Source organism: Notamacropus eugenii, chromosome 4 (assembly GCF_028372415.1).
Source record: "Notamacropus eugenii isolate mMacEug1 chromosome 4, mMacEug1.pri_v2, whole genome shotgun sequence".
NCBI lineage: Eukaryota > Metazoa > Chordata > Mammalia > Diprotodontia > Macropodidae > Notamacropus > Notamacropus eugenii.
This window is the reverse complement of record NC_092875.1, coordinates 118524581-118548358: the sequence shown is the minus strand read 5'-3', so window position 1 is coordinate 118548358 and position 23778 is coordinate 118524581. Positions and strand designations below refer to the sequence as shown.

At 44.7% G+C, this 23778-nt stretch overlaps 1 protein-coding gene across 2 annotated transcripts; it reads left to right on the top strand.

Moving 5' to 3' along the window:
• The first annotated feature begins 2090 nt into the window (after positions 1-2090).
• TRIB1 (tribbles pseudokinase 1) lies at positions 2091-14743 on the top strand. Of its 2 annotated transcripts, none has more exons than XM_072603089.1 (3): positions 2091-2787; positions 8147-8439; positions 12251-14743. In XM_072603089.1, exons 2-3 carry the CDS (start codon positions 8285-8287, stop codon positions 12714-12716), a joined length of 621 nt encoding a protein of 206 aa, XP_072459190.1. In that variant the 5' UTR covers positions 2091-2787; positions 8147-8284; the 3' UTR covers positions 12717-14743. The 2 variants fall into 2 exon arrangements, with proteins under 2 accessions (XP_072459190.1, XP_072459189.1); XM_072603088.1 differs by lacking the exon at positions 2091-2787 and adding an exon at positions 5021-5512.
• The last annotated feature ends 9035 nt before the right edge of the window (positions 14744-23778 follow it).

Sequence of the window (23778 nt, the reverse complement as noted above, 5' to 3'; positions counted from 1 at the left end):
AACTCACAGAATAAATACTTATTGAATAAAAGAATCACAGAAGGTTGAGCAATGAACACTGAACAAAGACTTGCTATCCAAATATTGTAGTGAGAGGAATTTGTGTATTATCCATCAGCATAAGAGTAATGATAATAACGGCATTTATATAGTGTTTTAAAGTTTGCAAAACACTTTACAAAATATCTCAGTGGATCCTGATGACACCCCAGGAAGGTAGGCACAGACTTGCCCAGGGCCACACAGCTTGTAAGCGTCTCCCGTCTTTCTGGCTCTAAGCCTAGAACTCCATTCACTACATGACCTAGCTGCATCATCCTTAAAATATTCTGCATCCTTTGAAGAGGAGTGGGAGTAAAAGAGATCATGAAAGAATTGTATAACCAAAAGAAAATTGGTCGTGTGGCAAGAAATAGCGGAACAGCCAAGGTGCTCCACTAATACCCTCTGCTTGTTCAAATGATCCCATTCCAGCCAACCTCTTCCAACAGTTTGCCCTCTCTGGTCCCCACTCTATCCCTTCTTCAACTTTTCCCAGTCTACTAGCTCCTTCGCTATTGCCTACAAACATGCCTAAGTCTTCCCATCTTAAAAAAACCCTCACTTGTCCTTCCATTTGAGCTATCATCCCTTATTTCTGCTGCCCTTTGTTGCCAGATTCCTCAAAAAGGCTGTCTATCATAGGTGTCTCCAATTTCTCTCCTCTCACCTTAGGAAGTGGCTTCTGATGTTATCATTCCATGGAAACTGCTCTCTCCAAAGTTATCAATGATCTCTTAGTTGTAAAATCCAGTGATCTTTTCTCCATCCTCATTCTCCTTGCCCTTTTGGTAACTTTTGACATTGTTGTTCATTGTCTTTCTTGATATTTTTTTCTGTATTTTTTGGGGGGTTACCACTCTCTTCAGGTTCTCTTACCTAACTGCTCCTCTATTCCTTTGCTGGATCCACAGTCAGATCATGCCCTCTCTAACTCTAGGTGTCCCTCAGGGTCCCTTTCTCTTCTCTGTCTATATTCACTTGTTATCTCATTAGCTCCCATGGATTTAATAACTATTCTCTATGCTGATGACTCTCAAATCCACCTTTCCTGCCCCCAACCTCGCATTTCTAACCATCTTTTAGAAATCCTTAATTGCATATCCAGTAGACATATTAAATTCAAATGTCTAAACTGAACTCATTCTTTCCCCCTAAATTCTCCCTCAACCTCCTACTTTCCCTGTTACTGTAGAGGGTAATAACATTCTTCCAGTTTCTCAGGCTCATGACTGAGGAGTCATCCTGAACTTCTCTTTGTCTCTCTCACATTTCCCCCAGCTCCTACATCCAAGCAACTGTCAAGCCCTTTGCAACATCTCTTCAACATGCCCCACTCTACTACAGACCCTTATCACCTCATTCCTCAATTACTGGAAGAGGCTGCTAAAGAGCATGACTCAAGTCTCTCCTCACTCCTCCATTCGGTCACTAAAGTGATCTTCCTAAAGCACAGGTTCAACCATGTCACCCCTTCTCAATAAACTCCACTGGCTTCCTATTGCCTCCAGGATCAAATACAAAATGCTCTATTTGCATTCAAAATCCTGCATAACCCAGCCCCTGCCTACATTTCCAGTTTTCTTACACCTTACTTTTCAGTACATGAACTTAGATCCAATGACACTGGCCTATGGGCTATTCAACTAATAACTGAATCTCTTTTCTTCATCTCTTGATTTTGGGCATTTTTTCTGGCTGTACCCCAAGCCTGGAACATTCTCCTTCATCATTCTTTCTGGGGACCTCCTTGGCTTCTCTTATAAGGCCCAACTAAAACCTTACCTTCTACAAGAAGACTTCCTCAACCCTTCTAAAATCTGGTGCCTTCTATCTCTTATTTCTTTATATTACATGTATACATGAATATGTGTGTATGTGTGTGTGTGTATAGTCTCCATTAAACTCTAAGTTCCTTGAGGGACTTTTGTCTCCTTTTCTACCCTCAGCACTTACCAGAGGCTAAGTAGTAGGTGTTTAATATCTGACTAGATGAGGAAACTGAGGCCTGGGGAGGCTAAGTAACATGTCCAAGGTCAGTATTCTTCTTTTGCTACCAACTTCAATGAGGTTAATTTTAATGAAGTTAAATTAATGAAGCTGAAATAGTAACAATTATAATACTTGCATCTCTATATTGCCTCACACTTTACCAAGTCCTTGCATATACTATCTGGTTTCTGGTCCCAGGTCCACTAACAAATTACCTGAGGCAGTCACTTCAGTGTTCTGGTCCTCGGTTGCCTAATCTGTAACTTGAGGAGGGTTAGGCTTCACCTTCTATTCCCAAATGGTTTAAAAATGCTGAGTGTGGGGCTCATTTGACCAAGGAAGGCTTGTCATGACTTCTCCAGAAATTTTTTAAAAATACGCAATCGAATGGCATTTTTCAGCATCTCGGCTTTCCCTGGCTTGCTCGTTGTTCCCTGAAGCCAACATTCCACCTCTTGCTTCACTGCTTTTCAGCAGGCTGTCCCCCAAGTTGGAATGCTCTCCCACCTCACCACTAACTTCTTGGAAGGCCCAACTCAAAGGCCTTCAAAAGGCTTATCGGGTTATTTATCCGGGCTAACCCCATTCCCTAAAGCCTGTTTCCTTGTGAGCAAGGTTAGCTAGCGCAGGGGCCGAAATCGTCTTTTTCCTTTGAATTTCTAAAATTTAGCTCCGCGGTTGGTACACAGTCGGTGACGAGTAAATGCTTATCGATTGATTTCCCTCTTTATCTTTGGGCAGGGAGGGTGATATACGGTGAGTAATACCTTAAGTGGAAAGTCCCTCAGCCTCTCTAGACAGCTTATGCCGGTCCTTTGTCACCTAAGGTGACCTTGATAACGAGATCTGAAGCCAGGGAAGGAATGTTAATGCTACAGTTGCTTTATCTTTGTGGGGTGGTGGCTTGGAGGGACAAGTGCAAGGAAAATATGACTATTATCCTGAACTGAGGTCACTGTCTCAACGTTCTAGGATGGTTTTCTAAAGGGAAACTGCCGTTTCGCTAGGTATGTTTAAAGACGGCTTTATATGGAAGGGGCGAAAAGGAAAAGGAAAATGTGAGGTTACTTGTGATCATGCCCTAGGTTTGGAATCCGGGCTCAGCCAGCTGGTGCAAGCTTTTCATTTTCCTGGGCCTGTTTCCTCATTTGTAAAATAAGGGGGGGGCTGTACTAGATGATCCCCAAGGCTTCCAGCTCGGAATCGCACGATCCCGCTCGTGGTGGTAAGGGACGGACCAGGAAAAGAGCGCTGCGGGCGCATCCTGGGCACAGCGGAGGGAGCGCCCGGCTGGCCCGGTGCCCGCGGACCCTGGGGCGAAGGGGAGAGGGAAGAGACGAGAACCAAGCGCTGCCACGTGGGGCCCTTCCGCTGGCCGGGGCTCGGGCTTCTTTGTTTGCACGCCGCCCTCCTCCAGGAAGCTCCCGAGTCCCCGGGAAGGAGCGCTCCAGGAGCTATTTCCGTGCCACCCCGGCTGCGGGGCGTGGGGGAGCCCGGAGGAGGAGGCGGGGAGGATGGCAGAGGCGCTCGGTCTGCTTCCACGTCCCCCAACGGAAGGCGCTATTTGTGGAGCCGAGCACACCCCGGAGGGAGGAGGAGCGGGGGAATCGCATCCACATCCACTCTCGTCTGCACAGGACTTCCCCGGAACGGCCGCGCGGGGGAGGCTGCAGGAATTCAGTCGTTCGCCAGCGCTCTCGCTCCCTCCTTCCCCCGGCGGCTCGAGCTGCGCGCAGGCCGGTTTGGGGGCTCTGTCCTCGGCTCTCCGGGGCCCGTCGGGGGCGGCTGCGTGGCGCAGCCGAGTCCGGGGCAAGGGCGAGGCCCCCCTCCGCGCCGCAGTCATCGGGCTGAGGCCCGCAAAGGCCGGGAGCGCGCTCCCTGGCACGCGCTCCCTTTCTTTCCCTCTCCCTCAGGACCCCTAGAACGCCGCTCACGCGCTGCCCTCCCCCCACCTTTCTCCTCCTCCTCCTCCGCAGCCCATTGTACTCCTGGAGCGGAGACGGTGAATCGCCGCGGAGTGAATGGGGGGAGCTGGAGCCAATGAGCGCCGGCCTCGTCTAAGCTCCGCCCCCAAGTCCCTCCTCCTCCCCGCTCCCAAGCCCAGCCCGACTTCGGTGCTCCTGGACTCTAACGTCACGGCAACTTTTAATCCTTCTCTTTCCCGGCCCGCGGGTTTGGCTCAGAGAGGCCGGGAGAGCGAGAGGGAGCGCGCGGGAGCTTCCTCTCCTGCTGCTTCCTTCTCTCCGCTCCACTTTCTTTCTCGGCACTGCTCGGTGCGTGCGTGGGGCACGGCTCTCTGGCCCCAGCCTCGTCCCCTGCGCCCGTCTGCCTCGACGCTGCCCTTCCCCCCGGACCCCTCCTCCTGCTCCCCCGGGCCGGCCCTCCCTCCCCGCGCTGCTCCCTAGCGGGCCGGCTGGTGGGCCGAGGAGCTGGAGCCGTAGCACCTCATTGCACAACCCGGCTTCCCAACTGTTTACATATAATCGGACTGTGTGTATACAGCGTGAGTCACCGCCGGCGGAGGAGGGGGAGGAGGAGGAGGAGGGCCCAGCCTGGGATCGGCGCGCCGCTCACGCCCGCTCACACTCACTCACTCTCGCTCAGCCAGCGCGGAGGCTCCGGAGCGCGGAGGGGGACCGGCGCCGCCAAAAGTTGCCAAGGTGCCTTTGCCCGGGGACTCGGGCTTCGCGTCTCCGCGTTCCTCCGTCGGCCGTGCCTGCGGCTGCCGAAGCTTCTCTCCTAGTCCGGAGCCGGAGCGGGGGGCGCGCTCCGCGCAGACCTCCCTCTGCCCGGATCGTCTCTGCAGCGGCGGCGGCAAGAAGCCATCCGAGCCCGCCCGCGGTGCCCACCGCCAGCCGGGACTCCCGGGACACCCCTGGCCCGAGCCGCCCCCTCGGGGTGCGGGCGAAGACAGAGCTGGCCCCCGGGCTGGCCAGCCCCGGCCCCGGCCGCGTCGTGGGCTCCCTAGAGCGGTTCCGGCCCGCTTTGCCCCCCGTGGGGGTGAAAGCCCGAAGACCTCGAGAGACGCCCCGGGCTCCGCTGCAGCCGTCGGATCTCCGGACCTTGGGGCCCCGCTCCCAAGCCCTTCCCGGAATCCGGGCTTTAACCGCCCCGCTCCACGGGCTCCGGGACCTGGATGTGTTCCCTGCGCCCTGCCATGAGCCGCAACGTCCAGCCCCGAAGCCCGGGCCTGCTGCTCCCCGCTGCCCGGGGCTCCCCTTCCAAGCGCCTCCTGGACGGCGACGAGGCAGCCGCGGTGGCGGCCAAGTGCTTGCGGCTGTCCGAGTGCCCGAACCCTCCGGACTACCTCAGCCCCCCCAGCTCCCCCTGCACGCCCCCGCCCGCTCCCTCGCCCTCGGCGCCCGGCGGCAGCGCCCCGGGGCCCAGCCGGATCGCCGGCTACCTTCTGCTGCCCATGGCCGAGCGGGAGCATGTGTCCCGGGCGCTGAGCATCCACACCGGGCAGGAGTTACGCTGCAAGGTACGGCCGCCCCCCGGCGACCACCCCCGCCCGGAGGCCGGGGGACGCCGCGTGGGAGAGGGGAGGGTGGACAAAGGTCTGGCGGGATCTTCGGTCGGAAGGGACCTTAGCCATTGATTCATTCAGCCCTCTTCCCGAGTCACAGGCTCGTGGAGGGCGCAGTCACGGTCAAGGCTCCTCAGGGAACGAACTGGGGAGAGCAGGCGGGGGGCTTCCACGGGGAGGAGGCAAAGCTTTCCGTGGGGATCTCAGGTGACCCGAGCGAACTTGGAGTGGGGGAGGCATCATTTCCCAACCACTTTTCTTCCATTTAACAGCTGTCCTCTTTGAGCAGTCTTTACCTTCTTCATCCCAGGAAAGTAATTCATCCAGCCCCTCACCCTTCACTATCAGCCCCATTGGGTGGAGGTACCTCCTTGGAGGCTGGCACGGCTGCCAGCTCGGAGCCTGCTGGCGTTTTGGAAGGGCTAGGACTTTTCAACGGGCACCCAGTAATAAGCCTCCGGGGGAGAGAGGGTGGGTCCCAAGACCTCTAAGATCCCGATCCTGGGATTCTGTGACTCCCCACCAAGGGCCTGAAACAGAGAGATTCCAACCAGTATCCTTAGAATTGACACTCCCTGATAGAAAAGTGAGGAGCCCGGCCCCGCTGGAACACTCATTCACTTCCTTTTAATTGGTGACATGGATTTTCATTTTAACATCGAGAATATAAATTCCCAGAAACAGGATCCGCAGTTTCCTTCTGTAGCGCACCCATCCTCTAGACAATTCCAACAAATCCAAAGCCACCCAGAGAATCCCACAAATGCACAGTCTCCTCGCCCCTTTGCCTGCTTCCTCTTCACCTGAACTGAGGGTTCAGCAGTTGGGTCAGCTTGATTTTTTCTCCTGCTCACCTGACTCCATCTGAATGGAGTTTTTGTCATTGAGTTTGGCTACCGCCACCTGCTGTCTGACTTCAGGGGCATTTTAAATGTTTTCAAAAGCTGCATTTAGGGAATGAAAAAGGAAAAAAAATCTTAAGTGACCAGTCTAAAAGGGCACTTTGGTAGAAATGTCTATGGATAGTGGTAATGGGGGGCTAGGGGTGAGGAGGAGGAGGTTGGGGAGTTGCAGAAGGGTTTTCCTTGCTAGCCATCTATCAGACTGGCACAAGAGATGGGGTGGGACCTGAGGATTGTGTAATCCTATCCAGTTCCTCCCAACAGATAATAGCTGGATCCAGATGGTGACGGTCCATGTGTCACCGTTTCCAGTTGAGTCTAGGATATGAGTAACCCTGGCAAAAACAAAAGGCCTTTAAAAGAGCACAATTGGTTTCTTAGAGAAGTTACCCATTCCCTGGGAAGGGAAAAAAAATCAGTAGATTTAAAACTCCTCCTTTGAAAGCATTTACTCTGAGCTTTTGAGAAACAGATGAATGATGGTTATACCTGAGTCACCCTTCAGCTTGCTTAAAGTGCCCAGAGCTGTGTCATAGACTGATTTATATTTTTTCTCCATCTGTCTTTGTCTCTTCCTTTGTCTCCGTCTCTCTTTGTATCACTTTGTCTTTGTTTCTGCCTCTCCGTCTCTCTCCCAATCATCTTTCTCCTTCCCTCCAAATCACGTTCTGCTGTTTTTCCTTACCTACCTTTCCTTACTGCCTGGATCTTGCAGAGTCCCCATATTCTTTGTACTTTGTATGAGCACCCTTCCTCTCTAGATTGCTAAGTAATTGACAGCAACAGTTTTTAAGCCGTTATGGAATAAAGCCAGGATTTCCTGATGCTGAGCTGGGCAAAAGAGACAAGGAGTGGACCCAGTCTCTAATCAGTCGTCGGTGAACACTGAAAGCATCCACTGTGTTCAGAACACTATGGGGGGATAGAGAGGGATTGAATACTGGATATGCTTGCCTAGCTGGATCTGATTGTTTGGGGAAATGGGGCACACTAAGAGGAGTCCTCTCAAGTAGGTAGGACTGGTGGATGGCTGCACTTGGAGCTTAACCAATTCTCTGGATACTTAGTAGGTATTACTGGTTTAAAGTATTGGCAGAGGCAGTGTGAAAGTGGGAGGAAGGATGTGACCCAAGGAATAAGAGTTTAACACAGCTTCAGGAATAGATAGGCACAACTCTGGATATCATCCATGTGGAAGTTAAACATTCAAGTTCAGCTTGAATGCTGAGAAGCAGCCTCTCTACTTTTTATCATAGAATTTAAAGGTGGACAGGATTTAGAGGTCATCTGGCCCAACCTCCTCATTTTACAGGTGAAGTCATTGCAATTGAGAGAAATTAGGTGATTTGCCTAAAGGTTACATAATCTGCAGAACTAGAAATCTAACCCAGGTCATTCAAATCATTCAATTCCAGTTCCAAGGATATTTTCAACTCTTACCATATTGCCTCTTGAGGGGGTGTGTGTGGGTATATGTGGTGTGTGGGTGTGTGTAACATTACCTAGTCCAGCCCCCCCCCCCTTATTTTTTTAAATCTGTGGCTGAGGGACAGAGAGGTGAAGTTAACTACACTTGCTCACATAGCCAGTAAATTACAGACCTGGGATTTGAACTCAGGTCCTTTGATTCCAGTTTCAGCCCTTATTTCCCCTACAGGAAGCTTATTGCCCATTTTTTTTCCTCCAGGTGTTCCCTATTAAACACTACCAAGACAAAATCCGGCCTTATATCCAGCTGCCATCTCACAGAAATATCACAGGAATTGTTGAAGTGATTCTTGGGGCCACCAAAGCATATGTATTTTTTGAAAAGGACTTTGGGGACATGCACTCCTATGTGAGAAATCGGAAAAGGCTTCGGGAAGAGGAGGCTGCCCGGCTCTTCAAGCAAATCGTCTCTGCGGTTGCCCACTGCCACCAATCTGCCATTGTGTTGGGTGACTTGAAGCTCAGGAAATTTGTCTTTTCCACAGAGGAGAGGTGAGCATTAGTGACAACTAATGCTGTGACATTTTTTTGCATTTGCAGCAAATTTTTGTATTGGTCCAACACACTTATACCAGATTTATTATTTAAGAAATGCAACACACGCTGGTCCTCCCATCCACCCACAAAAATGCAGTTATTTGGCTTACTTTAAACTCTCTAAGAAGGCCTAGGAAAGAAAATAGTTTTGATGGATAAAATATGATTATAGAACCTCTCCCTTCCAAAATTATATATGATGTTAGGCCACAAGTATGTAGCATAAAAAGTAAGTCTTCATGATACAGCTATTTATTACTCTTTTATAGCATCCTGTCTCATAGGGCAATTTTTCAAAGAGCTGCAGGCTTTTTGAAAGAATATATGAATGGCTGATATGTGGCAGGCATAATCAACTACATTAAGTGTAGGTATTGTGAAATACCTACTTTTTCTGTCTGTCCTTCCAGCCCAAGTGCTTTGGCATATACTGGTATCAAGTGGGATAACCACCTTTTTTGATTTGTTTGCATAAGTCTGCAGAAAATGACTCCTATAAATAAGAAATGGAAATTTGGCACGAATTCAGTGTTAAATATGGGTCATACTCAGGTAATAAAGGACTAGGTTAGAGGAAGAGGGAATAAAAATGCATGGAAATTCAGGTATTAAGTTTACATTTGAAGTAACTTAGAAATCAGTCTTCAACAATTATTTATTAAGCTCCTACTATATGCCAGGCACTGTGCCAACTGCTCAGGATACAAAAAAGCAGAATAGCCCCTAGCCTCAAGGAACTGACATTCTATTTTTTACATACATATACATATATGTATGAGTATACATAACATATGTATGTGTGTATATATACACATATTTATATAAAAAATAAACACAAGGTAAATTTATGGGAGAGAATGCTAACAGTTGGCAGGGGGAGAATCAGAGGCTTCCTGTATAGAAGGAAACTGAATAGGGTAGCTAGTTTCTACCTGCATTTTGGAATGAACTTCCTCTTTTTTTTTTTTTTAAACCATGTGGTAGCCTACTGGATAGAGCACTGATCCCAGAGTTAGGATGACCTGGGTTGAGATCCTAGCCTCAGACACTCACTTAGCTATGTGATCCTGAGTAAATCACTTAACCTCTGTCTGCCTCAGTTTCCTCATCTGTAAAATGGGGATCATAATAGCACCTACCTCCCAGGGTTATTGTGAAGATCAAATGAGATAATAATTATAAAGTACAAGTACTGTATAAATACAAGTATTAAAACCAATGAATGACATTTTGGGTGTTGTCATTCAGTGTTCCCAACTTCTCTGTCCTGTAGGTATCTTACTTTTAATTCCCCCATCCTAAGGATGCTTTGATGAGACAATAAAGGGGATAAGTGGTTAGAGGATGATGCAGATAGGGGAACTTTAGATCTTACTCTGAAATATTAATTGGTTGAACTTTTTAACTTAAAACAGTTTTAAGCTTGTGACTAGTGATGTGCTTTTTGAGTCTTACAGGGGTGCTGTTCAGAGGAAGAGAATCCCATTGTGGGCTTGTGTTTCTATTTCAATATGAGGATAATGGACAGATTAGTAGAGTGGTGACCTACTTGCTTAAAAGAGATGATTGATGCTGGGCATAGTCACCTCTAAAGAGGTTATCCTTTTTTGGAATATCCATTGCACAGTCTTGCTAACCTGAAACATGCCTTGCACAGGCTAATGTCGTGCACATCAACTTTGGCAAGCAGAGGGTTAAGCAATTTAAGGCTGACACTCTTCTCTAACAAGCACAGGTGCAGGGTTTTAGTCCTACGGCAGCCAATCGGGGTGGACAGTGTGGGTTGAGTCATATTTTCCGTTTACAGAACCAGTGGGTATTTTACATAACTACAGGAGGTCACCCTGAGGACAGACTGAAGTTAACGCATGTACAGTACACTCCACTGAGCAGGAACGGGGGGGGGGGGGGGGGGAGGGGAAATATTGGGGGGTGACACGCAGAAAACCAGGGCCTCTGAGAGGAAAAGGAATTGATCCATCAGCTGGTACTATTGGTGCTGAACCTCAGAAGTGACTTAACTGAAACAGTGCCATTTCAAAGGACTGTGGGAGAGATAGATTGGTACAGGAAACAGAGATGGCTCATAGGGCCCTGGGAGGTGGGAAGGACCTGGACAGTCCGGTCTGACAGCTGAGGAGGCTGCTGGTAGGATTGGGGAAGGAATGTTAGATGGAGAGTCCGGCGACCAGCTTCAAAGCATGGCTCTGCCACTTACTGCCTTTGTGACTTTGGACCTCAGTTTTCTCATGTGTAAAATGACCTTTAAAGTTCCATTCAGCTGTGATATTGTATGACTTGCTTAGCAGCTTGTGACCAAAGGTTTTGCAGTAACAGAGTTTCTCATTGCCTATATGTTGATACTGAACATTAATGCCTATACTGGCAAATATTGTGCGTCCCTTTGGGGAGGGGTAACACAGACCCCAAATTCACCATCTTGTCTGTGTTGCCTCTCCCTTCAGGCCATGCTTCTCTACTCTAAATGCCCAAATAAATAATTAATTTCCTGCCACTTTCCCATCATTATTATTATTACTGTCATTGCCCAGGTGGACAAGGTGGGGGGGGGGGGGCGGTGTGTGTGTGTGTGTGTGTGTGTGTGTATGTATGTATGTATGTGTGTCGCTCACCAGACACAAGGCTGTTCAGCAGTGCACAAGAAAAATGACTGAGCATTGTGTTCTCTTTCATTCATGGTGTTTACATGCCTCATGGCAACACAGACAGTTAGTGACTGGTTCCCAGATTAAAATCAGTGAATCAAAAGGACAAGTGACATGCTCCCTGAAAGAGAATTTAGTACTTCTCCCAGATATTCTTTACCTCAAAGGTCAGACTCCCTCCTCTTACCCTGAAAGGAATTTGGCAAAGTTTTTGTAAATTCTCCAACAGTCATCTTACATTTGGCTGAAGCATTGTAGTTCATAAGGTACTTCTCAACATTATCTTATTTGGTTCTTCAGTCATTGTCCCCAGCATTTGTTAAGTGCCTACTGTGTTCCAGGCACTGTGGGTGCAATTAAAAAAATTAAGATAGTCCCCTGACCTCCAAAAGCATCATTCTATTGATCCTGGCAACTGTCTGAGGTAGACAAGGATGATCTAGTTTCCTCTTTTTGTAAAACAATGATGAGTTTGGACTAGGTGAGCTCTGAGTGAGTTCTAGCCCTTAGTCCTGTGATTCTCTTAACAAATGAGGAAATTCAGGCCTAGAAAGATTAAGGAACCTGGCAGGTTAGTATAGTGCGTAATGAGCTAGCTCACAATTCAATAGTGCTTTAAGGTTTACAAAACCCTGTATGTAGATTAGGTCGTTTGATCCTCACCACCATGTTGTGAGTGTAAGTGACTTGCTACTAAGTGGCTGAACTAGAGTACCTGCTTCCTCTCAGTTCTTGCCCTTTTAACAACACAAGTATCAGTATTTCAAGTCAGCACCAACGTTCTGAACACTGATGATATTAAACGGTGTGCATCCTGCCCTTTAAGTTTGCAAACATTTGCTGTAATTGGAATTGTTTGATAAATATTGAGACCTCGTTGTTTTTGTGACTTGTAAGTACATTTGATACTGGTACAGTACAGTGCTAGATTTGTCCTTACACCTCCCCCTCCCCCAAGTCATGCTTCATGTAGGGCTGAGCAGGCTTGGTGTCTCTTCCAAACACTGGTTATGGACTTTAGCTGTTAACATTTGCGGTTTCCATTTTTGGCTGCTCCTCTTTATTCACAACAGCTCATATTTATTTCTTCTGTCATGCAGGACGCAGCTCAGACTAGAAAGTCTCGAAGACACTCACATTATCAAGGGAGAAGACGATGCCCTGTCGGATAAGCACGGCTGTCCAGCCTACGTGAGCCCTGAGATTTTAAACACAACAGGGACCTACTCTGGCAAGTCGGCGGACGTTTGGAGTTTAGGGGTGATGCTTTATACCCTTTTAGTTGGGCGATACCCCTTCCATGACTCAGACCCCAGCGCTCTCTTCTCCAAAATCCGCCGTGGACAATTCTGCATCCCTGACCACATATCCCCCAAAGCCAGGTGCCTCATTCGTAGTCTTCTGAGACGGGAGCCCTCCGAGAGACTCACAGCTCCAGAGGTCTTACTTCATCCCTGGTTTGAGTCAGTTTTGGAACCTGGATACGTAGACCACGAAACAGGAACGTCAGACCAGATCGTTCCAGAACACCAGGAAGACAGTGACATTAGTTCCTTCTTCTGCTAATCCTAAAACCTCAAAAACCTCATAATTTTCACACATGGCATTTTTTTTTTCTTTCAAGGGTTTCGTCTTTCCATTTTGATAGACGGGTAGAGCTTTAAGTATGGTGACAACCAGATAAGTGACAGTGTAAATAAGCACAGCTACTTTACTCAGAATTCCTGTTCCTTCTGTTTTTGTGCTGGGTGACATTGCTGAGACAAGCACTCTGATTGACTGCCCTACAGAGCCTTTACGGTTCTCAGGGAGTCCTCATGTTTGATTGGTTAGGTGCTGAGACCTGCACCTTTTGCCACTGGCCAAGGTTATGGCATTGGGACAGAATTACACTTTTACCATGAAGCAAACTTGAAAAATTTAGAGGGAGAATGAATGAATCCTTACGGTGGCTTTTGGTGTATGTGTGGTTATTTACCCGGCAATAGCCATATTTTACCAATGAGATAAACTGTTGGTCCAATGAACCCGCGATCTTGCTGCTCTTTGGATAGGTACCCTTGCTTTTGCAAAGGGCTGTACTATCCTGTTGGAAGTTTGCTAAACTTGCATCTTCTCCTTAGACTCATATACCAACTGCTTTGCCCCATTCCTTGACTGTTTCAGGAATATACAAGAGCCTGCCCTGCTGCATAAATCCAGATTCGTTCCTCAATTTCCTATTAAGACCTCATATACACTAATGCCTCCTCCCTGAACTTGAAATGTTCCCCCCTTTCCTTCCTGACTCCCCCATCTCTCCCAGCTATAAAAGTACTTACGAGCTAACTATGGAAAAAAATCATAAAAAGCTTCTGAACTCCTGGCTATTTCAGAACTCTGATCTCAGACAGAGAGACTGCAGTTTTGTGAATAATTTGAGTACTTGGAAGCAGTTAGCTTTTTTGGTTCCTCCCAAGTGTGCTAGCTCTCATCTCTTTCTGATGTTGTTTCCGGGCTGTCCTGGAGGAAAAGGATCAGGAGTCCCCTGTGCAGCAAATGTCAAATATGTCCTTTCTTCAGCAGGAATCATGGAAATGTTTAGAAAGTGATCCTTGGGTAGTCTTAGGAGAGTCTCAGACTGGTTTCTAGGAATGTCCCTTCCCTATTTAAGTATATCTGCCTCTAGCAATATGTGTGTGTGTGTGTGTGTGTGTGTGTGTGTGTGTGTGTGTGTGTGTGTGTGTGTGTGTGTGTATGTTTGCATGATGGTTGTTAATATTTCAGAATTTATGTGGTTGATAAATCAATGTATCTGTGTCATTGATTGCCAGGGTAAAATAAGTAGGCCTAATCCTGCTTGAGATTCCTGCTTTATCTTTACAGTGGGGCCCTTTTTGTTGCTCTGTGGAGAAATGTCAACTTGTGTTAACATAAATTGAAATGAAATAAAAAACTAAACAGTTTTCAGTAAACTTCTGGGACAGTCCCAAAGATGAATTGGTTACACGGGTAAATGGGACATTTTTATATATATATATGCGCACATAGATGTGCGTGCATACATATACATGTGTATGTATACACATATATGTATGTGTGTGTATATACACATGGCACAGTAACGGCGTGGTCATTTTACAACAGGGCTAAGCCTTGGCAAGCTGTCCAATGCCTTGTGAGGATGCCACGGATACCTCATGTACTGTGGACTTTGTACATACATTCGACCTTTTCTATGTGTTCTGTGTGTTTTGTTGTCTGACCCCGAGGCTTTGTCATCCTGTTTTTCTTCTGTGTCTGAATAACCAAGGTGTCAAAACAAAGGTAAATGTGAATCTTTTGGCAATACTAACTTGACAGAATCTTGGGAATTAGGGAGGAATGCAGGGGAGGAATGGAGTGGCCAGAGCCTCTGATGCACTAACACTCGTGGTTGTGCGACATTTGTATCTGTGATACAGCCTATGTGTAAAGAGTCTGTGTGTGCTGGCAGAACAATCTGCCAGGGAAGCTAATAACACTATGTTGATCTTGTAAATATGTATATATGTGAAAATGGACATGAATGTCTGACTTGTAGAGAAGTTTTAATAAACCTGGTTTCATAAAGATGTCTTGTTAATATTTTTGTAAAACCCAAATTCACTTTCTCCATTTTGTACCTTCAATCAAGGCAGCAAACATTTATTAATTATTAAATATTGACTTACTCTATGCCAAGTACTGGGTTAGGGACTGAGGAATAAGACCAAGATGGAAAAAACCAAAAGACTTTCCCTTTCCCTCAAATAAGAACACACTTAAAGAGATCGTAGGATCTTAGCATTGAAAGGGACTTCACAAGACATGTAGTCTAACCTTTTCTTGAATAAGAAGCCTCCTAACCAGTTCTCTGACAACTGGCGTTCCAGCCTTTACTTGAAAACCTCCAGTGAGTGGGGAACACCCTCTCCCAAAGCAATCCATCCCGCTTTTGGATAACCCTAGCTGTTAGGCAGTTTTTCCTTATTTCAAGCTTTATGTTTATGTCTCTGCAACTTCTGCTGGGAGCTACTCACCATCCTGCCCTCTAGGGCCAAGCAGCCCATTCTGGTCACAGATATCTTCATTATGACAAAGTAGATGACAGCCCTTTGGAGTTGTCAGATAGTTGGAAGAGTTTTCTCATAGCAGTTCACATTTCCATAGTGTCTTAAAGTTTTCACATTGTTTTCCCTAGGACAATTGAAGGGAAGAGTGCAGGTGTTTTCCTTTTATAAATGAGTAGACGACTTGAATCATTGAAGTGATCTAGGGGTCCTTAACTCCCAAGTTCATCTTGTTAGAGCACAAGAGACCTTAGAGGTCCTCTGGAGGGGGTCATAACCTTTGTGTATATGTTTTGATCCCCTTTCACAGTCTAGTGAAGCCTCTGAACTCTTGGAATAATGTTCTTTAAATAAATAGATTACAAAAGGAATGAACTATGTTGAAATAGTTATCAAAATATATTTTAAAAATCCAAGGTAATGAGCCCCAGGTTGAGAACCTCTGTGTCTAGGCCACTACCCTCATTCAGCAGATGAGGAAATGAAGACCTAGAATCTTGAAGCAACTTGTCCCAAAGAGACAGGGGCAGACCCTGCACTCAAACCCAGATCTCATGTCCTGATGCTTTTCCACATCTGCTGAGTCTTCTAGGTTGTTCCAGTCAGATACAACTAGTTTCATCTTCTGCTTAGTCTAAGACTTTTTTTTTTTTTCAGTTTCTGCTTTTTGGTAAGTGAGGAGAGTTGGAGGAAGATACATAATGAAACCATATTCATTTGGATCAATGGGACCCTCCCCCCCAGAAGAAACAGTTTTGAACTATCTAATCTCAGAAGAATAGAACAAGAGGACCTCTAGTCAATTGCTTCTAATTTATACCCTAATTTGAATAAACAGGCATAGACTGAATAGTATTTTGACTATAAACATGTACGTATGTCAGGAGGAGAATGAATATAGTTGTCATAATAGCTCTCAGCTTTGGAGCTTGTTAGAAGTTTGCAGAAGTCGGAGATGGTACCAATGGCTTCTTTTGGAACTCATGCTCAGAGAATTCTAAGAGACATCCAAGATAAATTAAAAGAACTGAATATACTACATAACACAGGAAATTTTAAAAAGAAATGGAAAAACCATGGAAAGAGCAGATAATGACAGAAATCTTAAACAAGCTCATAAATCAGAAGACTCACTGGAAGAGGGAATGGAGAACATCCCGGGGGGGGGGGGGGAAGATCCGTGAATATGCTCTCAAAAACAGGAATGGGTGGGGCCATTCATTCTGCAATGATCAGTCCTTAAATGAAATGCCGGCTGGTTGTTTGGCCATGCAGAGTGTTAATACTTTGGACTCCTGAGTCTCTTTTAATCTAAAGATTTCAAAACACTGAAGCAATGGAGGTTACACCACTTCTGTGTACTGTTGTTAAGTGCATCAGGTAGGGAGATGTGGGACGAGATTGACTGGAATGTGACACAAGTCAATAAAATTAATCAGTTCCAAGACTGGAACAATTCTGGGCTAGCAGCTGCCAATCAGATTAGATGATTCTAAGGAGAGGCTGCCAATCAAGGGTAGCTGGGAAAGAAAAATGAACATATACCTTTTAGGGGGTGGGGGGAACCTGAGAAGGTCCTGATGTCATTTCTGAAAGTCATGCCTTCGCCAGGATGCTGGGGCTTTGAGCTGAGGAGGGTCCCAGAAGTAGGGAGAAAGAGAACCAAAATTAAAACCCAGGGCCTCTGACTCCAACTTCTGCGCTCATTCTGTTGAGGATGGGGAGCAGGGCGTCTGTAATTCTGGATATTATGGTTTAGGAATGACTAGAAGGAAATAAAAATCATGGTGGTACAGTGGAAAGAGCCCTGGCTGTAGAGTCAGAGGGTCTAGGTTCAAATCCTGATTCTGGTGCTCACTACCTGTGTGATCTAGGAGGAATCATTTAGTATTCCTGGGTTTCAGTTTCCTCATCTGAAAAATGAAGGGGTTGGAGCAGATGGCCTTGGAGGTCCTGCCTAGCTCTAGATCTATGATACTAAGTAAGTACTTTAAGGTCTGACTGAGTCACTCCCTTGCTTAGAAAACTTTGGTGGCTCCCAATTGCTGTTAGGTTAAAATACATACTAACATCTAACTCTATCTTGTTTTTTCAGCATCAGGGTATATGGATGTTGAAGAAGAACTAGCTTATTGAGCTCTTTTCAGAGCTGCTCTTCCACTTTTGGTGTCCACCTCGCAATTAACTCTCCTCTGGGGCTCCAAGAAGCTGTAGCATGGGTAGTGGTCACACCTTCTTAAACCATGTGGGCAGATGGGCCAGAGAAGGTTAAGGGGAATTGGTGGTCCACAAACTCGTTTCAGTGAGTTAAAGGTGTGTCTACTCCAAGCGTGTGAAGGCTTCCCCCAGTCAAATGGGTGGATGAGACTAATTTGTTCTGATGTTATGAAAGCAGTTGAAGCAGGCTCAGTGGAGTGCTTAGATCTTGGTCAGATATTGAAAAGGATGAGATCATCTATTACCAGTGGTCCTGACTTTTGTCCTGCCCTGGACTTCAATGACTCTGGAAGAGGGGGTGAATCTCACTACTTTGTGCAACTCTGCACAACTCTGCCTCACTTAAATCCAATTTACTCAAAAGTCAAGACATCACCTGGTCATGTCACTGGTCTTTGAAAATGAAGGGTAAACAACTTTTCTAGCATTATTTCCCATTACCGTCCTTATATTTACACAGACTGCTCCCTAGGTAATTTATCATCATTTCAGAATTCTTATCTTCCTTCAAGACTCATCTCTCTGTTCCTGAATCTATCTCTGTCTCTCTTTCTGTGTCTCTTGGTCTCGTCTTTCTCTTTCTGTTTGCCTCTGTCTCTCTTTTTCATTCTCTTCCTCTTCCTCCTTTCATTTCTCTCTCTGTCTCTGTCTCTCTTCTCCTCCCATCTTCTCAAATTGCCCTGAATTCACTTATTTGTATGCATATTACATTCCCCTAATAAAATTTTGAGGGTAGAGACTGTTTCCTTTTTTTTTTTTTTACCTTTATGTCCTTAGTGTCTGGCACAAAGCAGGCACTTAAAAGTTTATTGCATTGCATTCTCTATTAAAATTGGCACCAGTATTGGCCAAGACCACCCACCACGTCAGTCATGTCTCTGGGAAAATGATTGGAAATGAGTTGAAAGTGCACTGTACTGGTGAGAGTCTGAAGACTCAAATTCCTGTTCAAGCTCTGCTGCTGACTCATGTGTCCCTGAGAAAGATATTTCAGCTCTCTGAGAAGTAGGTAATTCAAGTGTTATCTTCATTTTATCCAGGGAGTCTGTCCACTGAAGTACCATGTTGATGCTTCACTGTAGCATGAAAACGACCCTTGGTCCTTGAAGTTATACCAGTGGAATATAAATTCTATCAGGTCCTACCTAGCTGGAAAGACTTTGGTGAGTGCTTGTGTCCAAGGCAACCATCACAAAATGTGCCTTCAAGTGCTCTGAATATGTGCTGTGAGGCTGTCTGCCGAAGAGTTCACTTAGGATGTCACTGCTGTTGGGTCATCTGGCAGCTTCCCATGTTAACTAATTATCCTTGTTAGCTCAATGCTGAACTCAGTTGTCATCATGTTTCTAAAGGGTATCTGTACTGTTATGAGTTACAGACAAGTGCTGGAAGTTGCTTGTACTGGCTCTGAAAGCCTATTGTTAAATTTTCACTGTGAACACTTACACCTCAGGAAATTGGAAGACGCTATAAATCAAGACCTGATGTATTGTTTTGTTGGTTGCCTAGGCTTAAGAAAGTGATGGAGAATATGTAATAATGTGGATTAAATTTAAAAGTGTGTAGAGGGGACTTTAATCGGACCCTCCCCAAGATCTGGTTGTTAAACATTTACCAGCTCACTTCTGGTTAATACCTTTTAAATACTGGTACCTCTAGGAAGAATTCTGGTTTCTTTGCTCTAGTTATAGGCGTACAAATACAGGAATAAATTGTTGCTAGGGACCGGACTACTCAGGTATGGAGAAGCTTATCAAAAGATTGGTTAACAGGTTTACAAGTTAAAGACTGGCTACAATTCATGACTGTGTTGTACTAAAATGTGAAGGGGTCGCAATCTGCATTTGTAGGGGGAGGCATCTATACTGATGAAATTATAGGTCCTTGAAATATTGAAGATGAAGAGGAAAGAGATTCGGAGGGATTTAAAGACTTAACCAAGGTAATACAATGAATCAGTGACAGTTCATGGGATGTTTGGCATAACTTGATACTTGATAAAAAAAGACAAAGAACAAATTATATAAATGGAGGTAATAGAGTATTTTGTGAGATGTTTCAAGTTTGCCAAATGTGGTCTTCAGGAGAAATATACATTTCAATAACAAAACAAGATTGACATTACCAGTAACAAGGAATTTGCCATAGTGTTGTCAACAGAATAACTGTTGTCTGTGATGTCAGATAAGACCCTGGGTTCTAATCCTACCTCAGATGCTTACAAGCTCTATGACCTTGAACAAATAACTTGATCTCCTTGGGACTCAGTCCCCCAAACTATAAAATGAAAAAGCTGGATTAGATGACCTCTGAATCCCTTTCTAGGTTTAAAATCTATATAAGAATTATTGACATAAGAACTGTGTGTGTGTGTGTGTGTGTGTGTGTGTTACCTTAGGCAGATCTCTGAATTTCTCTGAGCCTCACTGTTCTTATAAGTAAACTGAGTAGTTAGATTTGGATAATCCTCAGTCCTCCTCCCAAATTTCATTCTATGATCCTTCAAACCCCACTCTCCTCTCTTTTTTAAAACTACATTGGCCATTTGTTGATGCATTCTAGCTTCAGATGTCCCTGATTTCGGTCCACTCTTTAATGTCCTAAGACTGAAGTCCTCATCCTTTATTTAGCACCTAATTCTGACTAAGGAGGGAAGTAGAAGGAAAAGGTGAATGCTTGGAGGTTGGAAATGATTAAATTATAGAGAACTCCTTTCTGAACTTTCCTTGACTTCTGTCTGTAATATATGCAGTGAGTTGTCACACACGAAAGGGGCACATTTTCCATTGACTCACTGAGTGCATGTCAGTTTCCAAAGTAACTCTGGTTGCATGAGTTTTTTTTTTTTATTTTTTAATTTTTTCTCATAGTGGTTACCTAAACATACCAATGGGTTAAGTTAACTAGTTAAATCATCCAGAACCCAAACATATTTTCTTTTTTGGTAAGAAGGCTTGGTGTTGCTTAACAAATGAACACAATAGCTTGAGATGTTTTGATAAACCAAAGAAGAATCTAAAAACATTAGGTCTTAATAGGATCTTGGAAATAAGCTAGTTGTCACCAGTTTGCCCTTTCTTTTATTTGGTGATGTAGCAGTATTAGGAGCTGAGCAGAAAGTAGAAAGAGTCCTGGTCTTAGAGAAAGACCTGATTTAGACTTTCACCCTTAATACTTTCTAGTTGTGTGACCCCTTTGTAAAACTTAAGACATTATAGAAATGTGAGATTATTAGTTGTAGTTATCTGTTGAATTAGAGTTGGATGGGATCTTAGAACAAAGAATGGGAGGTATAGAAAGGACCTTCAAATATAGAATGTTAGTTCTTGAATGGACCTTGAAACATAGAATGTTTGAGCTAGCAGAGACTTTAAAACACAGAATGATGGAACATAGAATGTTAGAACTGGAAGAAGGAACCTAGTATCAAATAAGTGTAAAGGAATCTTAGAAATGTTAAAGCAGGAAGAAAGAACCTTAGAACATAGAATGTTAGAAGTAGAAGAAAGAACTCTAAAACAAAAAAATAAGCTGAAAGGAAACTTAGAATATAGAATGTTGTGTGTTCATCCTTCATTGCTGAAGAAGACCATGCCATCATAGAAATTATGACATGACTTGCACTTGACTTTGTTTTGAGCGACGGAAGGCTGTGCAGGTCACCAGCCTCACTTCTCCTCCAGAGCCATCTGAATCCAGTGACCAGATATTCATCAGGATGACTGGAGATGACCCAGGATGAGGCAGTTGGGGTTAAGTGACTTGCCCAAGGTCACACAGTTAGTGAGTGTCAAGTGTCTGAGGTGAGATTTGAACTCAAGTCCTCCTGACTCCTGCTCTATCCACTGTACCACCTAGCTGCCCTATATAGAACGTTAGAGCAGAAAGAAAGAACCTTAGAACACAGAATGTTAGAAGTGGAAGAAAGAGCCCTAAAATAAAAAATAAGCTGAAAGGAACCTTAGAATATAGAATGTTAGAGCAGGAAGAAAGAATCTTAGGACATAGAAGTTAGAACATAGAATGTCAAAGCAGAAAGAGCATAAGAGAGCACAGTATGTCAGAACATAAGATATTGGGGCTGAAAGAGACTGCAGAGGTGAGCTAGTCCAACTTCCTCATCTGACAGCCAAGACCCACTGGTGAAATGATTTGCAGAAAGTCACATTGAGCTCATAAGTTGTTGGGTGGATATTCAGATCCAGGATTCCTCACTTTAACTGCAGTCAGTGAATGTTGGGAAAGCCTTGCCTATGCCTGGTGCTGCTGAAGGTGTTTACATGGTTTGCTGCCCATCAACCACAAAAGATTTCTGGGGTTTAGCTAATTATAATAATAATATACATTTATATAGGCTTTGCCATGACAAAGAGCTTTCACTTACGTGGTTTTCTTTGAGGTGCAATTATCTTGTTGTACTGAATGAACAATTTTAGACGTTGTCAATAGACAAACTGGGTAAGAGTGTAGCTCTCTTGGAATGTGTGAGAAACTTTTATTTACACAAGCCCTGACATTTTAGAAAAATCAACTCATGGTTTTGACCTTTTGAGCAACGCTGAGATGAGTGTTTCAATTATTTTGTTCATTCCTTATCTAGCTGGCTTACTTGGGGCTGACCTAATGTTTAGAAGCTAAGATCCCAGGCTCCTGGTGAGATGGCTGTAATTCTATTTCAGTCAGTCATGAATTTTAATTCAGTGCCTCATTAGGGAGAATGTGGTTTGAGCAAGTCATTAAAAAAAAAAGTCAATTCAAGGGATCTGAAGGGCCCAGCTACTATTGGAGAGGTCTGGCTATTAGCATCAGCACTCAGGAGCTGCTTTCTCTCTGGTCTTTTTTCTTTTTAAGCAGTGGGCAGTGCAGACCCAGGAAAACCAAGTCAGGCCCTGTTTCCTCCTTTCACCCAAGGGGTTCGGTTTTCCTTTCTGGTGGCAGGCTTTAGTGTTAATGGTTAGAAAGCCAGTGACCCTTGGATACCATAGCAGCTGCAGCTCATTACCCAATGCCATGATCAGCACTGTCTTTCTTAATAGCTTTTACTCGAACTTGTTATTTAGTTCCTGATAATCTATTTCTCTTCCACTCCCACACAGGAGAAATTTTTTTTGGATAGCATTTCATAGGGAGTTTTTGAGCCTTCAGTTAATCTTAGTAACATTGCTATGATAACCAGGGATGTTGGTAACACAACTCTTTGGCTAGTTGATTTTAAGTTCTTGAAGCCAAATCATCTTGGTGATGTGATGGCTCATTCATTCATTCACTCAACAAACATCTATGGGGTTTTAGGTGTTAGGGGTAGGAGAGCTAAAGGGAAGTAAGGCATAGTCTTGTCCACCTTCAAGGATCTTATAATCTAGGAAGAGAAACCTCCTTTGGTCAAAAGCTTTATTTATTTCTAGTTAAGGCTCCCCAGTCATTATTCCCATTCACCTATGACTTTGTGCTGATTTCATCACATCCTGGAACACTCTAGGATTTCCTACATGAGCTCCAAGGTCACTCAAATGAAACCAGGTTAGTCATCCACACTGGAAAAAACAAGTAGATGAAACATACATTTTGTTCAGATTTCAACATGCAGGCTGCAAAGTCCATCAATATAAATAAAGTCCAATGTCTTGGATAGCTCCTCTAGGTAGACAATGAACCAGACTGGATCACTCCAGGGAAACTGTATAATTCTTTCAGTGGTCCCCAAATGCTTGTAATCATAAAAGTCCACCATTTAAACACCACCCCAGTGATGTTAAAGGGCTATGAGTCATGGAACACAATGATCTCAGAAGATTAAAAATTGCAAGTGACCCAAAGGACAAAGGAAAGATACATGTCATACATAAGCAAACCTCATGATATTATCAATGATGACTTACATATGAAAAAATTATATTATCAAGGACATATATGATCAGAAAGAGAAGTGGGCTAATCACATAATGAACATGAAGAATAACCAATGGACATCAGTTTGGTTTGTTGGTATCTAGGCATTAGTAAAAGTACTAGAGAAAGACCTCTAGAGTGTTGGGTAGAACCTACATAGAGATTTTATAGAAAGACATGGAGAAAAATAGCATAGGATGAGAAAGTGTGCTTAGGTTGTGATCTGTCCTTCTGGAAAGAATACCATTGTAGGATTGTAGTATTTATGGCATTCACCCATGTATGAGGCAACAACAAAGATATTTTTGGGGGCAAAGAAATGATTGTGCAGTTTGGATGATTGGTTGATCACTCTCATCCATTAACTAGCAATTATTTATCAACAATAGGCCTTACACTTGACTCAACACTTCAGGAGAAAAAGGAGAAGCATTAGACATCATCCCTGTGCT

Bases quoted from the DNA above. Each gene is read 5' to 3' on its own strand.
- TRIB1 (XM_072603088.1), top strand. From the start codon at position 5,168: ATGTGTTCCCTGCGCCCTGCCATGAGCCGCAACGTCCAGCCCCGAAGC. The intron at 5,513-8,146 runs GTACGGCCGCCC...TTTTTCCTCCAG, and splicing joins GGCAGGAGTTACGCTGCAAG to GTGTTCCCTATTAAACACTA. The intron at 8,440-12,250 runs GTGAGCATTAGT...TCTGTCATGCAG, and splicing joins GTCTTTTCCACAGAGGAGAG to GACGCAGCTCAGACTAGAAA.